Source organism: Calypte anna, chromosome 5 (genome assembly GCF_003957555.1).
Source record: "Calypte anna isolate BGI_N300 chromosome 5, bCalAnn1_v1.p, whole genome shotgun sequence".
Taxonomy (NCBI): domain Eukaryota; kingdom Metazoa; phylum Chordata; class Aves; order Apodiformes; family Trochilidae; genus Calypte; species Calypte anna.
The window spans coordinates 12,071,371-12,088,107 of NC_044250.1; the positions used below are offsets into that span (position 1 = coordinate 12,071,371).

At 39.9% G+C, this 16,737-nt stretch overlaps 1 protein-coding gene across 2 annotated transcripts; it reads right to left on the bottom strand.

Annotated features, from left to right (window-relative positions):
* Positions 1 to 477: 477 nt before the first annotated feature.
* TSG101 (tumor susceptibility 101) lies at positions 478 to 16,701 on the bottom strand. 2 transcript variants are annotated; one of them, XM_030451429.1, is made up of 10 exons: positions 16,584 to 16,701; positions 12,743 to 12,827; positions 11,374 to 11,439; positions 10,652 to 10,815; positions 9,578 to 9,704; positions 8,114 to 8,180; positions 6,446 to 6,537; positions 3,359 to 3,561; positions 1,702 to 1,941; positions 478 to 813 (listed from the first exon to the last, which is right to left on the bottom strand). In XM_030451429.1, the coding sequence occupies exons 1-10, from the start codon at positions 16,623 to 16,625 to the stop codon at positions 724 to 726; spliced, it is 1,176 nt and encodes a 391-aa protein (XP_030307289.1). In that variant the 5' UTR covers positions 16,626 to 16,701; the 3' UTR covers positions 478 to 723. The 2 variants fall into 2 exon arrangements, with proteins under 2 accessions (XP_030307289.1, XP_030307288.1); XM_030451428.1 differs by having other exon boundaries at positions 6,446 to 6,540; positions 16,584 to 16,673.
* Positions 16,702 to 16,737: the final 36 nt, after the last annotated feature.

Consider the following 16,737-nt stretch of genomic DNA (forward strand, 5'->3'; position numbering starts at 1 on the left):
ACCCACCTAAAACCAGGTTTTCAGTCACATTAACTCAAACCTTACCTGTGTAAAAATGTTAGGTGTGCAGCTACTCTGCTGTAGGCTCCAGATACTTATGTAGTGAACTTCCTAACAATTTCAGGGTAGGCATGAAAGAAGAAAACTGTGAACAGCACCTGTGCATAGAAACAATGACCAAAGCTACTCCTTGAAGTAAAGATGATTTATCCACTATTATATGAAAATGTCTGATACAAAAAAAAATATATATAAAAATATATATATAAAAATGTCACTAGTATATTAAAAGAATATCCCTCATTACAATGAAGAGGGCAAGGCTGGATGGGGCTTGGATCAACCTGTCCCTGCCTGTGGAGTGAGGCTGGAACTGGATGATGCTTAAGGTCCATTTCCAACCCAAACCATTCTATGAATAAACTGATTCTGCTCAAACCAGGTCTGTGGGGAAAGAAAGCACATTGTACACAGTTCCCTAGAGGAAGAAAATATGCAAGAAGTTTTATTCAGCGTTAAGTTCACCAGCACAAAGATTACAGAAGATAGAAAGTGCATTAATAAAAGCTAGTCTTTACCAAAAAGAAAATATATTATTGATTCAAAATATCTTACACGTGAATGATGTAATAACTTACTCTGGGCACCTACTGATTAAGAGAAATATCAAGTGAATGGCTGCTTCACAAGGAAATCTAAACTTCCCAACTGCAGTCTGAGAATTCAGTAGAGATCACTGAGTCCAGCAGTCTTCCTTGCTTTCTGCATCAGCGCCCTCAGCTGGAACTGCTTGCGGGACAGAAGCCGTACATGCTGCAGAAAGAAAGAAAAAGAGTTGGTCAGCACCTTAGTTACACTGCAGTACAAGTTACCAAACCCTGACACATTCCATGACCCAAACAGTTTGTCAGTTTTTAAAACTCCTGAATACACTGGGCACAAAATGGCTTAAAAATGACATGTAGGTGGCTAACAAGTGATCACTAGTACATAGTACATAATATATATATTTTTTGAGATTCTAGTTATTAATTCTGCACGTGCTTTTAGCAAAGAGAAAAGTAGTAATATCTACTCCAAACTGAAGTTAGACTAATGCACTTCCCACAGAACAGTTATTTAACATTAGATAAACAGAATTAGCAAGCTAAATAAGAAGGAAATAATGTCTCTATGTAGTGCATTGTACAACAGGAGTTAAAAGCAAAGCTTAAAAGTGGTAACTTGGGGGAACCTCAACTGTTAGGAAAAGGAAGGACTGGTAACTCTTGTTAATCAGTGGCTCCTGTACAGACTATTAACACTTCAGCATCCTAATCTTTCCAGATCCAATGGCAACATTAATGACACTGATGCAGTTTTATTCCATGCAAAAAAGGGTTTTTAATATTTTCAAAATAACAACAGATCAATTTTTTATTTCCTGTACCATCACCATGCACATAAGTTCAAAATAAAGGAATGTTATTAGATAAGATTATATGAAAACTTGCAGGTGACTTTGAATCTCTAGTGCTTTGAAAAGTGGTCTTTTAATTCTGAAATTCCTCTTTTAAAACTTGCTTCAATATATAAGTATTCATGTTCTTACAGGATCCTCTTCAGTGAAGAAATCACTAAAATTAATTAGCTAAACAAGAGTGCCGAGTATTTAAACACGTTTAGAATGTCTATCTTAACACATCCTAAGAAACTACTTACCTTTAAAAAGACATCTAGATCTATCACTCCACGTCTTAATGCTTCCCCAAGATAGAAGATTGTGTCTTCAATTGCATTTTCCTCTGCATATAAGTTCAGGATCTGCTTGTAAAGTGGCGCTGTAGGAATAATAACCTCATCTATATCATTATTTTCTGACTGATTTTCCATTTTCTCTAAGGCAGAACTGAGCTCCTCGTCCTTCTTCTTGAGAAGTTCAATGTTCTTGTCAACTTCAGCCTAGAAAAAAAATGTTAAATTTGTTTCTTAAGTCTCAAGTCTCCTTGTGAGACAAGTGTAAAGAGGACATTTTTAGACATGTCAGCTGAACCTTTCTCTACTCATCTCCATTACCATTTTTGTGAAAGAACTACCCATCTATAGATTTTCAGTTTTGTCACATTTTTTTTTAAAAAAGCTGTTTCAGGTAATATCAATCCATTATCAATTTATAACTGTAGAGAAGTCTAAGGATTTTGAAGGTGCCACTTAAGAAAAAATAACCATTTAAACCAGCGAAAGATAATAAAATGAAACCCAAAACAATTATTTCAAGATGTGTCTTCTGGAGTAGGTTCCTATACAATTTTCCTGTGAATGGCTCACACAAACACTTAACTGTATTGACAGGAAACAGAATATGCTGGCTTTACCCACTAATGGTAACTGTAATTTAACTGCACCTATATGAGAAGCACCTCCTTTTGCTACATTTGAATTTGCTTCCTGATATTTTTTATGTACCACAGCTGGAGATTGTACATCATTGTTATTCCTCATGTTATGCAAAGCTGTACAGACCATTATCATATTCCATTCTCTCTGTCCTGCCTGTCTTTTTCCCAGACTGAAGTCCTAGCTTGCTTAGTCATGTCTTATGTGGAAGTTGTCTGATAGGCTCCATCATCCATCTCTCTTACCTTGGCATAGAACACCTGCAGTTACTGTGTCCATTCTTTCCAATAGAGAAAAGACTACAATTACACACTTTAAGTGGACACATCACAAATTTATAAGGTGACATAACGTATCTCCTATTCTCTAGTCCTTAGTAATACTTTCTAATTATTTTTTGACACCATATCTGAGCACTCAGTTGGTTTCAGAAACAGCTCATCAATCCCAAAATCTCACTCCCGAGCTGTAATACAAGTAGCAGATGGACTTAGCAGAAGATGTCAGGTCCTAGAGTAAAACTACAGGAATTCCTGAGCAGAGAAGGAAAGACTCTTGTCTGGGAAAGGGTAAGTCTGCAGGATATACAAGGAGGCATCAGAATCAGTGCCTCTGCACAAAAGACTGAAATATTCTCCAGTGCTGCTGTTATTATTACTCATAAATTGAGACACAGTTATGAAGTAAACTCATACCACTTGTATCTTTCCCAGGGAAATTGTGGAAAAACAACACTGCTCCTCTACTACTGAATGCTGACATTTTTAAGACACATACAGGACAAAGCATCTGACAGTCACTGTATGTGACTTGCTTCAAGTCTGAAATAATGCAGCACAGTTTTCAAAGAGAACATATATTTAAAAAGCAATACACTGGAAGCTTTGGTATTTTTTGATGCCTAATAATTCATTGATTACATGCTTCTGCTGACTACCAAGAAGACTCAGACACAGAGCAGTGTTTCATCATCTCAGCTTACCACTTCTTGATCCAGGCGAGTCACCATTTCTTCCAGTTTCTGGTGTCCTTTCTTCAGGTCCTCCTCTGTCCGTTTCAAGGCATTGAGCTCAGCCTGTGCCCGGTCCATCTCTTCCTTCATCCTCCACCTCAGTTTATCACTGACTGCTGAAATGAGGGAAGCTCGAATGGTATCCTCACTGATAGTTCCATCTCTACTGGGTCCTGCAAAAAGAAAATTCACAAGCATGAAATTAACTTGTTTCTGCACTTCAGGATAAGCCAAGTTAGCCCTATGAAAATACAGATGTCCCAACACTTGATCTGATTGACAGTTCTGTCTTAAGCAATTCACTCTGTTACCAATCAACAAGATTATTTTCCATCTTTGGTTAACTATCAATCTGATAGTTAATAAACATCTAGTTAGTTAAAACTGGACAGCAATTGGCACTGTACACACAAGCCCAGGAATTCATAATTGCTGCTCTTATGGAAAGGAGACAAGAATAGCAGTTTCTACACTGAGAAGTAAAATTCAAACCACGTTAGTCCAACTACTTGGGACAAAGAGTTTATTCACAGTTTAGGGCTTCCTGTTTAAGGAAGACAAATGTGAATACACAAGTTTCAAGTCAAAACAAAAAGGCCTGATTTCACTTCAAGAATATCATCAGCATGAATTCAGTTACTGTTTATTCTGTGTAATGAATAATGCATAACTGCTCTCAAACACAAAGTCAGAACCAGCCATCAGTCCTGCTTTTTTTCCTCCTGATATCCCTCACACTGGGAGATTTTATACAAGGCTCATTTGAACACTCAAGTAGGACAGAGAAAAAAAAATAAGAATCACAATACACCTCACACAATGAAAGTTTGCATAGAAGTGCCAATAGGCATGAGAGAGATCTTTGAATATATAAAGGATGATTTTCATACAGCCCAACCAGATTTTATGTGTCACCTTAAAGAGCATGAGCTTTTAGCATTTTCTGTCACTTCCATAACTGGCCCAGCTCAGGGAACACTTTATAGCACAGAGCCAAGTAAATCCACAAAGCACTGAAACCCTTAAAACCTTTACCAGGCAGAGTCTGATTTCAGAAGTGGCCTTACAGAATCATCAAACCAGTAACTGCATCATAAAGGTAATTAATGGCAGGGGACTGAACAGAAATAAAACCCCTGGAGGACTATTTTAAATGACAGATATTATAAAAAACTTAAGCCACTCTGAATGAGGACTTTGATTCAATTTCAACTAAGCTGACAAAGGAAACACTTCATCACCACCAGCACAAAACTCTAAATAAAGTTGTTACCATCTGCTGTGCTCTTAAAAACAAACCTATCACAATAAACCATAGTCCAAACAACCTTCAGTGGAAATAAACATTTGCAGCTGAAAGAAAAAGAATATACTGTACCCTAAAAAACCCCACAACAACACAGAACAACAAACAGCACAGCAAATACAGTGGATGATTAGAGATGACTGCATTTCATTTGGCACAAAAGATAAACCATAGCAGCTGTATGACTTTCACCTACCTGCACCAAATCAATCAGCCCAGTGTTACATCGCCACTGCCAAATCTGGCATTTTGGCAGTCCTGGAAGAGATTTACCTGAAAAGTAAAATCACTGAAAAGAGAACTGGCTCTATTCTTATCAAACCAAGACATTCCGTCCCTTATTGCATTATCATTTAGGTCGTACTCAAGTCACCACTCCTTTTTGTGTGTATGTATACATCTATATGTATATGTATATATACACACACACGTACACAGATCACTAGTTTGTGATTTGTCCTTCCACACAGATGTTAATTAAGGTCATGTAGTCCATGACTGTATGGTCTATCAACCATCTATCACAGCAGTCTCTCAGGGTAGAAGAGATGGTCCTGGTTTGAGCTAGAACTGAACCAATTTTCTTTTTAGTGAGTTTTACTTTTCAGTTTACATTTCAGTGACTGCTCCCTCTGAAATTAACAGTATGTTTTTTGGACAGTGTCTGCTGCTTGGACTGCTCATGCTCAATAATTACTGCAGAGGTAATGGTATGAGTGGCAGGCAGACAGGCCCTTGCTTATACTTAGTCCTATAGAAACCAAGGTCACTGCTTGGTTTTGCTAAACTTCTTATGTGCCAGAAATTAAATGATGGTAAAGTAGGAGCTCCTGTTTTCCTTTGCTAATCTGTGAACTTGCCCCATTTGTGTGAATGAAAATTTCAAAATCCACATAGTTCTGCATGGAAGAAGGTGCATAAATAATGGGGAGTACATATGTTAAATGAAGAACCTATGGGTGCACTTTTAAATTATGGTGCAAGAGAATACAAACAACTGACACTCTGAAGAAGAACACAACATCCTTACCATGTAGCTGCTCCAAAAGGACCATATCCAATTAGAGAGCTACTGCACCAACATCTGCCTTAACCAGCTGGCCCTTATCACTGGCTCCCAGTCTGTTACACACACACTAACAGAGAGGTGCAGAGCAGAAACCAAACTGTGTATTTTTCCAGCACGGGGCCATGGAGCAGCAGGCTGGGAAAAGATACACAATGGATCTTGATGCTGAAGAGGAGGAAGTAACAAGTAGGGAGCATTAAGAAGGAACAGGAAAGAGACTGGAGAAGAAACTCAGTGAACATGAAGCTCATTCCAAACACAATGGCAACCTCTGCTTTAGGTAGCTACAACTTTTGAAGTAAAGAAAATATAAATAAGGAGTAAACAAAAAGAGTCCAGTAGATGATTAAACAAGGACAAATCATTCTTACAAAGCACAACCACGTACAGAGCAACAGAGACAATCCAAAGAAACCTTAAAGTGTGAGAAAAAAATCTTTAGGTAGTTACACACAGTGTTCTTCAGACTATTCATACAGCACAGAGCCAGGAATCTATCAAGTTCCTGACAAAATATAAGATGAAGGACATAAAATGTACTTTATTCTTATTTTTAATAACTGTTTTAATTGGAGATCAATACAATCCTGGAGTCAATGCAATCCTTTTTCCATTTTATTTCCCTACAGCTCAGTTACAGAGTGCAGCTTCAGCTCAGAGAAATCCTCCCAAAGCTACTCACCCACAGTGGTCACAGGAGGCTGGGGAGGGTAGTATGGAACACTGGTGGTTGCTGGGAATGGAACTCCACCCGGGAAAGGATAGTTGGGGTAGCTGCTTTGACAAATAGAGATACACCAGTGTTATCTGACTATCTGTAAAATACCATCCACATGTATTAACTTTGTGCCAACAGGTGAAACAACTGTTTACATAATGAAATGTCTAAACTGCAGGACAAGCTCTACTTCTTCACTTTTCACATTCACTTCTTTCACAATCTGTATTTCTGGTATGATCTATAAAGCCACCATTTTATCTGAAATGCTCTCTTGTTATTGCCTGGTAAAGCATTTGGACCCTTTCAAATTCTCTTTAGTATTTTCATTTTCCCATGCAATTCCTAACTTGCCATGCAACAACCCAAAATGATCCAAAAGAAATTTTGCCAGCCACAAACTCACAAACAGAAAATTTGATTTGTTAATTTTAAATGGCAACATTTAACTGATTTATGTAAACCTAGATATGTTGTGCAAAATAGGGTTGCAAAATGAAGCTCCCCCACAAATTCTTAGTCTGAAGGATGATGGAGGCCTAAAGTGTTCATTTGCTCACTGAAACAAGGACCCAAATGAGTCAGTACTGGACTGACAATCATCATCATTGGATCAGAGTATCAGCCATGGCTATAGGTAAGCAAAATGGCCCAAGAAAATGTAAAATTTTAAAAAATTAATATTCTGTGTATCTCCAAATAGCTGCAGACTTAGCAGTTCTTAAAACCTTTCTATTATTTCGTAAATTACAATAGTTTAAAACTAGTTGTTTTATTATTTTTCATAAAAACATTAAGAGCACTTTAAATAAACATATTAAGTGGGAAACAACTTGGCATAGGAGCTTATCAAAATCCCCATTTTTCACTCTACTTTCCTAATGGTTGGAAAGTTTTAACTTTTTTTTTTTTTAATCACCATTACACAGTATAACAACTCCTTATATGCTCCCAATACAAAATCAGGACATAAGAATATCAGTAATTAAAAGATTTAATTATTATGTGAAAAAATGTAAGCATCCACTGGGAGGCAGCAATCAGCATCTTATTATTTGCTAAGTCAGAATACAAGTCTTCTGGAAAAGCCTTATTCCAAACTATTTTATAACATACTTAAAGAAAACCTCATTTTTAGTGACAGAAAGCTTTAAAATAATTTGGTGGCCTTAAAATTCTCTTGGAGTGCTCTGAATTCATGCAGGATGCAAGCTTTGTATCCAGCAACTGTTCTGTTCAATATCTTCAGTGGCTCAATACCCCAAAAAGTGTTAAAAATACAAATAAAATCCCCCAACTTGTAGAGTTCTATCTATTCATATATCATGTAAAGATGCCAACCTTATAAAAACTAAGCCAGTACATGAGTGAAGCAAGTCAACAACTGGAAGTGAGGTAATAAATTTCCAAATGTATTTATCACCCAAGTATTGCATTTGAAGCAAGGAGCAGCAAGGAAGTTTCCCTTTCCCAAACTTTCTTCTGGCTATTGGCAAGAATTAAGTCCTCACTTTAAAAAAAACTGCTAACATGAGAATTATACAACAAAAACACCACAAGAAAGTAACTATGAAGTTATTTTCAGTTAAACTGTCTAACATGTAAATAAGAATGGGCTAAAGAGGTTCTTACCTTGGGTTTGGAGTGCTTCCTGCTGGATAAGCAGATATACCCCCTGGAATGCCTGGCACATAGGAAGCTAAATAAAATAATAACATGATATATTTTTACTTTTCAGAAGTTTAACATATATTGAGATGTACTTATCTGCAGTCAGATGCTTTTCAGAATATTACTGAATCAAGAAGAGTAAGAGAAGCCATTCTATAGCCACACTGTGTTCCCTGCACCCTCCAACACCATCCCTTCTCTCAGCATTCCCAGAGGATTCCCAGGCTGCCTCGTGCAGCTTGGCAGGAGGGATACAAGCAGATTTTTGTTGTGAGCTTTCTCTGTGCCAACAGACCAAGGCAGCTGCTGCTCCTCAGAACACATGAAGCATTAAACTGCAGCAGACTTTCCCTCTGAATATTGACCAGTTAGAATTTCCCTTCTGAATCCAAGCACATTTTCCCAAAGGCAGGCAAATCTTCCATTTCTGGTGATCCTAACCTATAAACTTTGGTAAATATTTTTCAAGAGCCTTTTGTTTGGAGGGAGAGTATTGAGAGTATTGACAGAGTGCTTCAGCTTTTCATCTGTAACACTGTGATGTGATGAAAGCTGCATTTTGATAGAAAACTGACAGATCCTTAAAAATACAGCAAAAATTTAAACCCCACAAATAGAGCTGCTCTGCCACTAAATTAACATAGAAGTTCTACAATATCACAAAATGACCTGTAGCTGATCTGCTCCTCCTCCTGCCCCAGTCTTTGGCTTGAGCAGGTCTACTCTGCTGGGTTTTATTTTTCCAGGGCATCTCCTTTTGGAACAATTTCTAGAATTTTCTCTCTCCTGCTTCCCCTTTTTCCCTCCACCCACCTATCCTCAGTCTGTAAAATAAGATGCTTCCAGAAGTTTAAAGTCTTGAGAATTTGTGCAAGAAAACGAGTACTAAAGAGTACCAGATCAACAGAAAAGATTGAAAAATCACAAGGTGGTTTTTTTTCATATTTAGTGAGTGTTATTATTAAAAAATCCCCACAAACTCCAAAACAAGAGTGTGGGCATAGAAAACACAGGCAGTATGCCTTAGCTTATGTAATCAATGGTTGCAGGAAATTTAGCAGACAGACTTGTATTATTAGAATTAAAAAATAAAAAAACAGATGCAAACACAGTTACCTGAATAATCTCCCTTTAAAGTTATCCCTGAATGTTGACAGGTCTTGAGGAACCTAGGTGTGTGTGTTAGTTTGTTTTTTTAAAAAATACAAACTTGATTTTTCCCTTCCTTCCAAAAGCTGAAATAACAGATACTCTTTCAGCATAGTTCAAAAAGGTCAAGTACAGCACAGGTGAATTCATTAGCCAGAAATACAGAAAGTCATTCTAGAGCAGAGTCCCTGGTTGTTGACAAACTATGCAGAGCAACAATATGCTCTGGGATATTAATGTGAGTTTCTGTAGAAATTAGTAGCCATGAGCACTTACTAGTTGGTGGGCCTGTTGCCTGGTAGGGTGGGTAGCTTGATGAAGCAGTGGGCCTGGAAAAGACTGGAGGTTCCTCACCAAACACAACAATCATGACCTGTATCAGTTCTAGCAAGTCTGACTGGGGCTGTGAGGGCAAACAAGTCACAAGTTGTTGATTTCATGAACAGTTTTGACTGACAATAGTGATAAAACAGTAACAAAACATGAAAATACAGCTCACCAAGTTTTGGGATATTTAAATTTCATGAAGCATAGAGCTTTTGTTTAGGTTCAAAATGGCTCAAGAGAAAAAAAATATTATGGCCCACTAAGGAGTAGCACAAACCTCCTTTAAGTTTACCTAAATTAGGCTTCTCAGCTTCTAACCACAGTTAATACAGGTAGGATTTCATTTTCCCAAAATAAGAATGAGCATCATGAATGCAGCACCAGATTAAATATCCTATTTTCAGATTTTAGCTCTATTATCCACTTACCTTATTCCTGTCAATCTCTCACACTGAGTGAATCCTGTATCACTTTTTACATGATCCTCTTGTTTGTGCCGGACCTGGGCACATCCTCACCTGGGCAGCCACTTCCCACTGTTACCATGCTTAATAAATGTATTCCTGCTAATCACTTTTTGTGGAACTATGCACACAAAAACTATGCCCACACAGGTGCATTTTAGTCACGGAGATTAATTTCAGCCCAGAGGCATTTCACAGAATTTGCAATTTTCCTTCTGTAAATATTCTTATCTCACAGATCTTCAGCTCAGTGCTCTGTCAGGGATGGAGGCCTGTGCAGCACTGTTAAACCAGACACACTGTAACTAAAGATGCAATTTACCAGGCAACAGAATGCAGCATCCTGAACTGGATTACAAACAATTACAAATTATTTTTGTAATTTGTACAAATTACAAATTTTACAAATAATTACAATACTACAATCATTACAAATAACAAGCAGTTGTTTTCATTTAAGAACTCCAATAAAGATGACATTTTTTGTTAAGAATGATACAACATTCCAAAGGAATTTGAAAGTGAGAAATTTGAGGATTTCAGGTTCCACTATACTTACATATTTCCACTCATGCAGATAAGGAAGGTATATTTTTCCATTGGCATCAACATGCTTCCCAGTTTTTATTGTCATAGAGCTAGTGGGTTTGACAAAACAGATTGGGGGATTGAAAGGATAGGTGTCCAGCAGCCACAAGCAAATTGGGATATTGTATTTATTACCTAGAAAAGAAGTTTTGAAATATTTTTAAAGTTATGCCATCTGTCTGACCTCTTACATTTATAAAAACCTCCTCAATTCAGGCAATTCAGCTGCACATAGACAGAAGTCAAAGTCTATTAGTAACATTCAAAATAGAATTCACAATATGGTTGTGAACTCAACATCTTTCAGGGCAATTTACCTTTGATTTACAATTATCATTTACCACTATTACATTCTCATTTGTTCTGTGATGCAACACTACTAGATCTTAATATGAATTATTGCTAGCTTCAGCAGCAAATGGTTTGCAACCCCCATGAAGCTGAGGAGCTTGAAAAACACTGTACTGACAGAAGAGAGATGTTACAGAGCTGTACAAGACTGAAGAAGCAGAGCTCAACACTAAAACTTTAATCCACAGAAAAGTAGGGAACAATGTCCTTAAAACATTACACTTTAGACAAGAAAAAGATTTCAATAAAATAATAATCACTAAAGAAATCAAGCTGAAGCAGGACAAATCTAAATAGCTTCTTATGGAACTGGTGGTGATGATATTAAAAATAAGAGCATACCTCTGTAAGGCACAGGAATGGTTCCACAGAGGCTCATCAACTCTCTAGATGAACCATCATTAAAAACTGAAAGGAAACACACAGTATTTTTAAAACAAATGTATTTGCTACATGCACTGTATTTGTAGACCCTATTAATGTAAGATTTTAAACGTTACAAGTATTGAAACTCAGCTTGAAATATTCTGCTGTTAAATGCTTATGGACTAGAAAATTATTCTCTACAGTCAGGAAACTTCTTACATGTAACTTATTTCTGAGAAACAAATGACTAATTATTGTCAAACTACCTTCTCTGCAAATAAAACTGGTTCCTCATTCAGAGGCCAAACACAAGATGTTGGAACCATAAAAACTGCAAACCATACAAATTACTGCAAAGATAGTCTGAACTCCATTTAAAAAACAGCTGTCATTTGAGGATTACAAAGAATTACTTATGCTTTTTTTCAAACACATCAGCAAGAACTTTCATTATGCAAACTTGTTATTCCAACCACAGTCCTTTCACTGTTGTTTTTGATTCTCCATTCACTGCATGCATTTTTATTTCCATGACAGCTGCTGGCTTCCAACTATTCAAGCTAAACTAATTTATCTTTGACCTGTCCATGTCTCAATACTTCTCAGTATTAAGAGCTTCTCAATAGTTCTCAGATTTAGAATTTAGAAACCAGAAGAATATAAAGTCTCTGGTGATGTACTGGTAATATAAATTAGCTTGCAGAGGAATCCCACAGGTAAAAGCTAAACAAAAGTGATTGGGAGGATGACCTCTGCAGCTATGCTGGCTCTCTGTATCTTGTGAAATCTCAGCCTCTGGAGCTGATCCCAGATAGCATCTTCATTTAATACACTCAAATTTAGTCAGATTTAGAAAAGCTAACAAACAGTGATTGTCATTGTTAAATTACATTAAAAAAAATCCCTCATCATTTCCTACCTACTTGACTGTGCTTTCTTCATACTCTTAAGGACTGCAACAATTATTTTTAATGAAACATTTGTTCACTGATTTAAAGTTCTTTCTAAACATAAAAAATATTTTCAGACTTCTATGACGCAGAAAAGCTGCGTTTGAAAGATTCCAGCACCCTCAGGATGATAACTGAAATGATATCACTGAGCAATTGCTAAAAGCTGAGCTGTGAAAAATGTAATGCTTCTTGGCAGGTGGGACAGAGCAATACAGAAAACTTGTTTCAGGAAATAACTGTCTGTTTCTAAGGAAGTATTGATGTCAAAGATCAAGAAGAGAAATTCAAGTTATGTTTTCTAATTTTATTTACCTTTTTCCCCACAAATATTACCAAACATATGTAAACCATCAAGAATTCAATAGCAAAATTTTATTCCTGCACAGACTGACCATATGAATCCATGACAGGCTTGAGGTCCTTGTACTGGGTAATAACACAGGTTGTCTCCTGTACAGTTAGGTCTCTGTACTTATACTGGAAAACAAAAGAGAATTAATTGCTTCAGAGACTAAATTTTCAATGCCATTTAATTTGGTTTTACTTTACCCAACAGACTACACCAATGAGAGCTTACATGGATATATGGACATTCCTCTCCAGTCTTATTTTGCCTTAAGAATCTATTTCTCCATATTACTTAACAGAACACTGCTTATGTAAATTACCAAACTTTACCAAGGTCCTAAGATGCTTTTTGTCTTCAATACAGGTCCATACATAAAGTGATCTGGGGAAAGCTACTGCATTTTCACTCAGCTCTGAACAAATACAGTGAGGTTTTGAACATTCATGATACACAGCTATGTGACTATGAACCTTACAGGAGTGTTTCACAAGCACTGCAGTATTTATCAATCATGGATCAGTGTTTTTATGCATTTTATCAAATAGAAAGCAGACATTTCAAGGCATGATATTGTCAGCAACAATACTGGTTTCACTCCCTTCCATCAGGAGCAGGGAGAAACTCACAGGACAAATGTGTAAACACAGGAACACTGCTATGGAATTTCTCAGAACTACAATCCACAGACATGACAGAACTGGTTCACCACATGGCACAGCTCTTTAGCCATCCCTCCTGACAACTACCACTAAAAAAAACCCCCAAAACTAACAGTGTCCCTTGATGATGTTTTCATTGTAATACTTTTGTTTTTTAAATGAACAATCTTCAGGTGTCTTAAGAAACATGGACAGCATCCTTTCATTCAACAGCAGTGGGAAGACAAAAGGCCCAGAAACCCTTAAGAAACAAATTCTAAGAAGAAATTCTAAGAAACTAATTCTCCTTCCTGTTATCTACAAGGATGCTACTCCTGGGTGTGAAAACACTTATTTAATGAGCAGTGATGAACATACCATGCCCCTTCCCATCATGTCACAAAAAGCATGTGGACTCTGGGGGATGCTGGGACTTCTCAGCTGGGTGGTCAGGCTGGAAAATACTGGTGTGGGAAAGAGCAGCAATGGTACAGGACACATGTTCAAGAAGATTGCCATAATCACTACTAAAAAAAGAACTGGCTTCCACTAACAAGCTCCTAAGAAGCACAAGAGCCAGGATGCAGCTCCACCACTGGCACAGGAGTCTCAGTTTAGAATAGAATAGAATCATAGAATTGGCTGGGTTGGAAGGGACCTCAGAGATCATCAAGCCCAACCCTTGATCCACTCCCACTGCAGTTCCCAGCCCATGGCACTCAGTGCCACATCCAGGCTCTTTTGAAATATCTCCAGACACAGAGAATCCACTACTTCCCTGGGCAGCCCATTCCAATGGCTGATCACCCTCTCCAGAAAGAAATTCTTTCTCATCTCCAACCTAAACCTCCCCTGGCACAACTTGAGACCCTGCCCTCTTGTCTTGCTGAGAGTTGCCTGGGAAAAGAGCCCAACCCCCCCCTGGCTCCAACCTCCTTTCAGGGAGTTGGAGAGAGTGATGAGGTCTCCCCTGAGCCTCCTCTTCTCCAGCCTCAACACCCCCAGCTCCCTCAGCCCTTCCTCACAGGACTTGTGCTGGATCCCTTCACAGCCTCCTTGCTCTTCTCTGGACCTGCTCCAGCACCTCAATCTCCTTCCTGAGCTGAGGGGCCCAGAACTGGACACAGGACTCAAGCTGTGGCCTCACCAGGGCTGAGCACAGGGGCAGAATCCCTTCCCTGGACCTGCTGGCCACGCTGTTCCTGAGCCAGCCCAGGATGCCATTGGCCTTCTTGGCCACCTGGGCACACTGCTGGCTCATGTTCAGCTTCCTGGCAATCCAAACTCTCTGTCAATCTCAAACTTTAGGGCATAGATAAAACACTCCCTGCCTGCTCAGTAGACATCCTGGGATTCCAGCACCCTGTGGTGATAAAACCCAAGATTTGGTTACCCACAGGGCTTTTAAAAATTAGGCCCCATGCCTGAAAAACAAGACAGATTTTTGTGTGCCCCAGAAAAATAACAAAACCACTATTGCTGCAGGTTTTACACCAAGTGATGAATAATTATTTACTTAGCAGAGACCATCTTGTAAGATTCCAGCTACCACCACAAGCACAATTAAGTACTAAATCAGTAATTCCTTTCAGTACTGAAGTTCTGTACATTAAACATGAAGTTTTACCTAGAGGGAATGAAAGCTTTTCTGAAATGTCTTATTTAAGCTGTTGAAGTATACTTTTCTGTGCTTGCTTCTCTTTTCCATTATAAGGAGCACTGGAATATTACAAGACAATCTTTTCCTGTGTTCATTTGGTAAGCAGCTGAACGTTTCAAGAAATGTCAAAAATACCTTTGTAAAATAAAAGATCCTACTGATTTCTACAACTCGTGTGAATCCTGAACTTCTGAGCTTTTTTTTTTTTCCTCTTCTACTCTCAGAGAATAAATGCTTCCTCCTCGTTTTACGGATCAGGAAACAGATCAGAGTGATAAAGCTTTTCAAGATTAGACAGGAGGTAAATACCTGAGTGAAAATAAGTGCTTATGTTCACCCAAACCAGGCCTTCAGGATTTTGTTATTTTATAACTGAACTATTCAGTGGGGGAAAGAGCACTAAGCTTTTCTCTACAGAACAGAAGGTGTAACTGGTTTTGAAAAACAAAGTAGTAAAATATTTTTCTTCAGCTGTTAAACAGATTACACCTTGAACTTAGAATGAGTCAGACAGCACTGGGGGTACAAAATGGGCAAAAGTGGGGGAAAGAGGACAGGAGACTACCTGGAATGCTTTTTCTTCTGTACCATGGCAATAACTCATTTAGTGCAGAAGAGTCTATACAGACACCTACATGATCTCACTTGCTGACACCAGGTTAGCATTCAGCACTCATTTTCAAGCAGATTAAAAAAAAAATAAAATAATTGCTTACAGTTCCATGCAGGTGAAAGACCCTTAAACAAGGTTTCTTCAGTTTTAATCAGATCCTCACCTATCGTATTTCACTTTAAAATTATGCAAATACAACTCAGCTCTGCTAAGACCCGACCCCCGAACCGAACCAGAACTCCCCCTAAGCTCACAGCCTCAGGGGAACTCGATTCCAAGCTGCGGTTTTCCCTGGCAGAGCGGCACAGCCCCGCACGGCTCCGTTCCATGCGGTCACCCCCCATTTCCCTTCCAGGAGGTTTTGGTGCTGCCCCAAACCCAGGAGGGAACCCCCGCACCCCTCTCCCTGCCCACACCAATGCAAACGACGCCGTTCAGCCCCCCGGGCAGCTCGGGGCCGCCCCGGTGCCCTCCCGGGCAGCTCGGGGCCGCCCCGGTGCCCTCCCGGGCACTGCTCCGCCTTCCCCGCCGGTTCCCTCCGCCACAACCGAAGCTTCGTAGACCACGGACCCCGAAAGCGTTGGGGTTCGGTGTCACCACCTAACCCAGGCTCCAGCTCACAACCGGACACAACCCTCCTGCCCACACGACTGCTCCCCACCGCCTGCCGGACCGGACCGGGCCCGGGCCGCGGGCTCCCGGCTGTCCCTGCCCGCCCGCCCCGAGGCCAGCGGGGAAGGGGCGACAGACACCCCGGGGCTGAGGGAGACACCGGGCCCTGCCCGGCACCGAGCGGGCCCGCACCGAGACCCTGCTCCCCGCTGCCCAGGCCCTCGCTGCGGCTGAGCCTGCCGCCGCCTGGGCCCGGAGAGCGGCCCGCACCGCGCACCGGGGGAAGCGGAGGAGCAGGGGCAGCCCGCAGCCCTCCGGTTCGGGCATGCGGGGGCTCTCGGTGACCCGTCCGCGCCGTTACCTTGGCGACCATCTTCTTGAGCTGGCTCTCAGAGACCGCCATGGCGGCCGCCCCCTCCTCCGCCCCCGCTGCCGCCGCTCCCGGTGCCGCCGCCCGCCCCGCCCCTACATCGACCGGAAGCACCCGCGCCCCCCGCTTCCGCCAGGAACGACAC